Below are 7,780 nucleotides of genomic sequence, written 5' to 3' on the forward strand. Positions count from 1 at the left end.
TCTGAGTGCTGTGTTTACATAGCCATCTGCTGGATATTCCTTCCCCTGGGCTTCACAATTTACTTGGAGGCTAGGAAGGATGCTTACAGATTCAAAGTGTTTTAGGATCCAAGTAGTAATAGATATATATATTATATATATATATATAATATATATATGAAATATTTAAGAAAGTATGTTTGTTGCTATGTAGATGCTTCCTAATTTTAAATGGTTGCATAAGACATTTTATTGAATTTTCTAAATAGATACATGTCCTGTGTCTCATTTAGTCTTTCAACTAAAAACTTGAACTAGAATCTACCAGTATTAAATCTTAGTCCAGTAAATTTCCCTGCAATGTATTTAAGATTACATTTGGAAAATTAATGTTTTATAGATGAATATATTAGATGTATATTTTGTAGAGGAGTATATTTAATTAATAAAATAATAACAATAATTTACAAGGAGAAATTAAACCAATAGGTTGAGACATAATTGAAATATTGTTTCAGAAATTTTTTTGATTTACCATATTTTTATTTTCTTTTTCTATATCTCCCTCCCTTATTGAGTTTTTGAGTAAAATACAAATTCAGTTATCAATCACTCACATGGGAACTGTTATTTAAATTGGAAAATATTTATTCAAATACACATATTCTTGGAAATAGAAAATCCATAACTGTGTATTGACCTTATACTAAAATAATAATCTAAAATACCTTTGACCCTTTTAAAAAGTTTACAAACTCTTATCTGTGGTAATTGAGTTAGAGTTTTCTGTCATTACTGTAGTGATTGAAAGTTTTTGATATATAATTTTCCCTTCTTTATGATTGAAAGTTTTCTTATATTAATGAAATTCTGGAAAATTATTTCAAACTATAAAAATTACTTTAAAAGTTTTATGTCTTAAATTATCATATTACTAAAGTAAAACAGAATTTTGTGGGATATATTTGAGATAGACATTTTCACCAATAATAAATATGGAGAACAACAAACACTCACTGAAGAAAAGACAGTATGTTTTCTGTAAAGTTCAGGATGGTACCCCTCCAAATCTCCAGGATCATGGTCAATTGAGATGCCCAAAGAATCAGTCCACCCTTATTTCTAGGGCAATAGATGACTTATTTAAAGGGTCTGAGATGAGTTATACATAAGTCTTTTCTGAATAAAATGAACATATAAGATTAATAGTTTGTAGGAAATTTAATTTGCAAATGTGAAAGTAGCCTGCTCCTCTGTAGACCAGTTTGAGTAATACCATCATAGAAAATTTTTACTTGAATACTTTGTGTTAGCAATTATTGATGTACTCAATGTCTAAGGTTGTTTTCTGATAGAGAATCATATTACTGAAGCTCCTGGAATGCTCTCATGGGTTTAATTCCCAGGACATCTCTGAAGACTGAAATCCTCTAGTTTAGCCATTTTTGCCAAGTAATTAATACTCTTCTGATCTTTGGTAAAGAATTAGTTCCAGTTAGTAGTTTGAGGAATCCAAAAGGAATCTGTCTTAATATTAAGTTGTCTGATTTCATAAAGTAATGCTGCTTGGGGAAATAAGATTGTTTATGTGCCATAAGAAAAAAAAAACAGTAAATATTTTAACAAGTAACAAATTTAAATAGTCTTCTTTATTCCAGCTGTACTTGAAATTCAGGTAATAAATGTGCTTTAAAATAGAGTAAATTGTCTTATTGTTCATTAAATTGTGAAGTAAGAAAGACTTGAAGATGTCATTTTTAATTAGATATCTGGTGTGTTCATTTAGAAAACTCTATTGGTCTTTAGCATTCCTTGGTTAGTATATGTGATCAATGCTTCAGAAATGTTTTCTAGGAAATTTATATTTTTCTCACCTTATATAAGCTGCACTGTGTTTAAATAGTTTCGTAATACATTTTATGCAATATTATTTATAGGTATCCTAATCAACTCAAGTGACTTCTTTAGTTATTCCACTGGAAAGTTGCAACTGGAAATCAGCAATATTTAATCTTAGTTAATTTCCTTGCAAGTGCATTTAAATGTTTGAATATGCATTTTGAAAAGGGGCATTTCAGAGATGATATATGTAAATGATATATATATTTATATATATATAAAATAATAATTTAGACGATAACATTAAGCCAGAAGAGATGAAGCACATAATATTGTCTCAACTTTTTGTTCACTTCTTTACTTTTTTGTTTCTTTTTATTTTACCCCCATCTCAGCCTGATTTTTTCCAATAATTCAAAGTGTTGTTGTCATCTACTCAGATGCTAACTACATTATGAATATTGTGCATGCTCATATTATTAGTATTGTGTGTTCATATTTTAATATTGTATATAGTTTATTAATAATAATGATATACTTCACTTTCTTGGCTACAGTCAAAACTTCTAGAGATGCCCACTCAATGTTTTTTCTTAATCTTCACTGCACGTCTAGAGATATAGTATGTGTTCAATAATGTATTTATTGAATTGAACTGTTTGAGATGGTAAGTAATACAAGGTTTCTTCATTAGCCATTCCCCACAAGAATTTGAAAGTTCCACAGTTGCTTAAGCAATTAAATCAAGGAAGAAAACAACAACAAAAAACAGGCTTAACAGTACAGTCATAATTATAGCTAATCTTAGGCAGGGGGATGTTCGAGACTACAGGTACTCTAAGTAATGCACACTGTTCCAGTGACATCCATGAGGTGAAAAGTTCCTACATCCCTATTCATTCTATTTATTTTCATCAAATGTTGAAATACCCAGGGACCCTATGAGGGTAATTTTTTGGCTAATCTGAATATATAGTGATTCCTGAGTATCAAAATAACTGTCTTAATTGAAAGATGACACTATAAATATGCAATGTTTTGGGAAGGCAAATAAAGCAAAGGAACTATGTTATTGAGTACCCACAGACATCAGACACTACCTCTTTATTTTCTAGGACTCCATTAGAGGAAGCAAAGGAGACACCTGATTTAAGTGAACTAGAAATCCATTAATTTCCTAAAATCTTAACTCAATATTAAAACAGAAAAATGATTACAGTTTGTCGTAGAAGTCTTAGATAAACAATGACTGACAGTTTGCTGTTAATCTCAAATTCAAATTGTTGTGTAGTTAGTCATTTTTATACTTACATTTTCAACTGAAAGTATATATTAAAGAAGGAAAGACATGTCCATGTATTTTAAATGATGATTCTCTGAATAAATTGCTCCCATATTAATGAGTTCCATGTATTGTCTTTCTATGTTATTCTTCTGAAATTTATACAGTATTATATGCCTTTTCAGTGATGATTTAAAAACCAGAACTGTTTATAATTCTATTATGTGAATTTCACTTCTATAGATTGCCCATTTATCGAAATTTTTTTCAGAGATAATTGAACCTAACTTTGATATTTGACATTTTCATTTCCGAGAGGATATAACCTTTATCCTTTATGCTAAGGCAAGGCAGGTTGAAGGTGATATATATGACAGCCTTATTCCTTATCTTAGATAAAATAGGAAACTACAGGTTCAATTTCAAGGTGACTGTGCATTAAGATATATTGCATTCTGTTGGAAAACAGAGAGATTAAAAAGTTATTGAATAAAATATAATGTGTCCATCTGGCCTTGTTTACTGATATTTGACTCGTGTTAACAAAGAGAAGTTTTGTTAAATGCAAATTGGAAACAATTTTAGCTATAGATGTACTGAAATCATTATTTTTAAAACTCTTTAATAACAGGGAAAACAAGTTTTGGGGAGGTTCTCTTTAAGAAAAATAAATACAAAATTTAAATTACAAAAGTATATATAAATATGAATATTTAAAATGAAGTGACATAAATTACAAATGGTAAAAAGGTAATAAATACCACAAACCTCACAAAATCCATAAAAGTAAGATATATGAATTATTTAATAGCTTTCTATATCTCTAAAATACTTTTTTACTATTTTGACAAAATGTTATTAGATATTATATTATCTATAGAGAAAAGAGACACATAACATATTTTCCTGCAGCATGGATGATCAAAAAAGTTTTATTAGTAGTAAATTAGAAAAGTATTTTTCATCCTCACATTATTAATAATTTAATGCAATTTGTTAAGACTTATGCAGGTTTGGAAAAAGTATCTATAAAGTTTCTTTCATACATAGACTGTAATATTTGGAAAAAAATTTCATATTCTATTTTCTGACTCCCTCTATTTCAAATCTCATCTATCTTTCACAACCTGCATTATCTGTGTCCTGGGTAGTAACATCTACTGATTTTATGTTTTACTGAGTGATAAGGATTAATTTCTCTAAAATTCATCCTCTGTAGGAAAGGAGCAAGTAGCTTAAAAAGCACCAAGGCAACCATCTAGTCCTTGCCAACCATGACACACGAATGTTGGTACCTCTACCCTATACATTATCTCTAATTTTGCCAGGAGATAAGGAGATGTAGCAAATTCTACCACTATCTTGTCAGAATATCTGCAAGACACCAACCCCTGATCACAACACAAGAGTGCTGCTATTACCAATCACGTACTGAGTATGCAGGATGGGGGAAAACCAAGTTTTTATCAGGTCATATTTCTCTTGCATTCTTACCCATGCTCTCAACAGCAAGAAAAGCCAATGCTTCCCAATCATGCCACTTAAGATGCATATATCTCAGTGTTTGAGATCTCTCTCCCAGAGTTCTATTTGATTTGCCAGATTGTTATGGTAGAGAGTGGGTTAACTGCTACTGATCCTGTGTCCATAAGTTTCCTCTAGTGAATGCCACTCCAGGTGGCAAGGTGTGTGTGCTGCTTGGCCATCTGTTTTATTTGGGTCATACCTATTATTTCAACATTGTCTTTAATGACTTGGAAAGGGAAAATAATCTTCAAAGTTAGCAGTAAATAACAGTTTTACATAAAAAATTAACTTTTAAGATAAAGAGCCCATCATTTTTTTACAAAAGTAATATAATATGAAATAATTGTAATACTGACTTCTGAATGAATTGGTTCCACCAAAGAATCTATTCTTTCATTCAAATATTATTATTCCCAGGACACCATGATACACACAGTAATTATCAACAAATTGCCTGCTTTCTTGAACTTTGATTCTATTGGAGGGATACAGAAAATAAATATATGGAATGTAATATATGTTGATATGAAGTTAAATGAAGCAGGATAAGGAGATATAGTAGGGCAGAATAGGTAATGGAGTATATATGAACTGACAGTGGTATTGAAGGTAACTCATGTTAAAGTGAATAGTCAAATGGTAAATAAATAATTTACAGTTCTGTTCAAAGTTGCTAGTATTTCTGCTGGCAAAATTAGAGTGTTTCATGAGGTAAACCTTTAGTTTCCTAAATTGTGTTTTTGTTTTATTTTTTACATGCCTTCTGTTTTATTTTTTATTGAGGTATAATTGACAAATTACATTAGTTACAGTTGTACAACATAATGATTTGATCACCACAAAATGTCTAGTTAACAGTACTGTAGTCTAATAGTTAACAATGTCTTGTTAACATCTGTCAATGAACATATTTACAATTTTTGGCCTAATTTGTTTTTAATTGTATATTCAGACCAGCAGCTTTGGAAGATAGAAACATATTTTTGGAAATGCACCTTTGATATTAAGAATAGGAAGTATGATTCCATATATATTTGTTTGCTAACACACTTCTAAATAATAATTCATATATAATTTTTAGATATCTATAAAGAAGCAGTGAAAATATCAGAATACTTTTGAAAGGTATTTCAAAGTCCATAATAGAAGACTTCTATTATTTGGTCTTTTTCTATTTTATCCCAAAGTGGCTTCAAGTAGTTTCTGCATACTCTATGTCTTTCTCACATCATTAGTCTAGAGCTACTGCTGAGAAGTAGTATTATAATATCAGTTTCCACTGAGAGGCTATTTACACCACTGGAAATTTGGAAGTAGCGACAGGTGTTTCTAAAAACTCTTCTGAATTATCATGTTTTCCTGCTTGGTGATGTTGTTCAAAGTTAGTGCCTTTAGTTTTCATAATATGTTAAGAACAGTATTTATTGGTTTATTAAACCCATGATATCAATTAAAATATAGTCTACCAAATGTCAATATAAGTAAATACTAAGATAAGAGTAGAGGAATAAGTATTGGGAGAAAATGTGGGGAATAGGTACAGGAGAATGAGTTTCTAACACACTAAAATTGCAGTTTCAGAAATGAGGTTGATGAAGCAGTGAGGGTAATAATCTGAGAATTCCTATAAAAGTTAAAAAAAAAAAAGAAAAAAAAAAGCATAGTTAAAAACTAGGCTTTGAAAAACAAGTGCCCAACGACTCAGAAACACTGCTTTTTGTATATATGCCTGGGGTCATAATTATAAAACTCTCGTGTGTATCAGTGAGTGCTATAGTACTATTTTAATTGGAAAATGGTCTGTTTACTTCATTTTAGATTATTAATTTCAAGTCCTTATATATCTATTCTAGAAGAAGGTAAACAGCAATAATTATAGTTGAATAAAAGTAATTCTTAGCAACTGTCTATTATCACAAAGATAAAAATCCCCTCAATAGAAATGAATTTGGCCAATGTGAGGAATATCAATCTACTTAAAGGCCCTTGGGGGGCTTCGCTGGTGGCGCAGTGGTTGAGAGTCCGCCTGTTGATGCAAGGGACGCGAGTTCGTGCCCCGGTCCGCGAGGATCCCGCATGCCGCGGAGCGGCTGGGCCCGTGAGCCATGGCCGCTGAGCCTGCACGTCCGGAGCCTGTGCTCCGCAATGGGAGAGGCCACAGCAGTGAGGCCCGCATACCACAAAAAAAAAAGGCCCTTGGGTGGTCACAGAAAGAAGACTGCACCCTAATGATTTTTTTTTTTTATTTTTAAAATTGAAATCAATTTTAATACAGAAAATAAAGACAGCATTTTGCAAATTTATCGTTCAGAGGGGTATCTCTATTTAAGGAAATCAGCCAGTTACACTTCGAGAGATGAAATATTACAGCTTGCACACCAAAATCAAAAAATGAAATTAAATTAAAAAATGAAATGGTTACCAAGGTAATGCATGTCAGGGGATCAAAGGTGAAGGGTCACACATTATGAAAAAGAAATCCAAAGGGACTGCTACATCATAATCTCTCATTAGTGTTCCAACGGTGCCTCTCTTTGGGTAAACTTGAACATTTCGGCAGACACTCAAGCAGCTTTATCGGTGAAAAGATTTTTACATGACTATTGCTATTCCCATGATCATCTATAGGTGGCACGGTGTTGAGAACGCAGCAGGTGCTAATTCCGCAGAATACACTTTGGGAAACGCTCTTCCAGCTTGTTTTCGGCAGCCATTTCCCCTCCGCGCATCACAACCTCCTCCTTCTCGTGACAGTGACCTGGGCACGCGCTTCGTCCCGCCGCCGCCGCACTGTAATTCTGTGGCTCTCTCAGTCAGCTTGGCATAGTTCTGGAAGATGGAGGTCTTAGATTAGGAGGCCAGCATTGTTGAGTTCTCACAGGAGCTCTCTTTCTGGTTTGTAGTATAACCATCTTCCTGCTATATCCTCACATGTCAAAGAGCCCTAATGATTTTTATTTTGACTAAATAAACAGAATATAAAAACATGACTATTATAAAGCTCAAACCACTGATATGTTAATTACAATACGCAGATCACAAACACAGCTAAGGTCCTACTTCACTAAGAATTGTAATATTTGATATATTGTTCAATATGGGTAAAAATTTTATAAAAACCCACAAGAGAGTGTAAGTGGCTTAAACTTCACA

General features: G+C 32.0%; 1 protein-coding gene across 1 annotated transcript; it reads right to left on the minus strand.

Moving 5' to 3' along the window:
- Positions 1–7,124: 7,124 nt before the first annotated feature.
- On the minus strand, positions 7,125–7,539 carry LOC309823187 (calmodulin-binding transcription activator 1-like; the record flags this gene model as incomplete). Its single annotated transcript, XM_082655337.1, has 2 exons — positions 7,125–7,346; positions 7,507–7,539. 2 exons carry the CDS (start codon positions 7,537–7,539, stop codon positions 7,125–7,127), a joined length of 255 nt encoding a protein of 84 aa, XP_082511463.1.
- Positions 7,540–7,780: the final 241 nt, after the last annotated feature.

The sequence above is a fragment of the Grampus griseus genome, assembly GCF_964374135.1.
Source record: "Grampus griseus genome assembly, chromosome: 5".
Classification (NCBI taxonomy): Eukaryota; Metazoa; Chordata; class Mammalia; order Artiodactyla; family Delphinidae; genus Grampus; species Grampus griseus.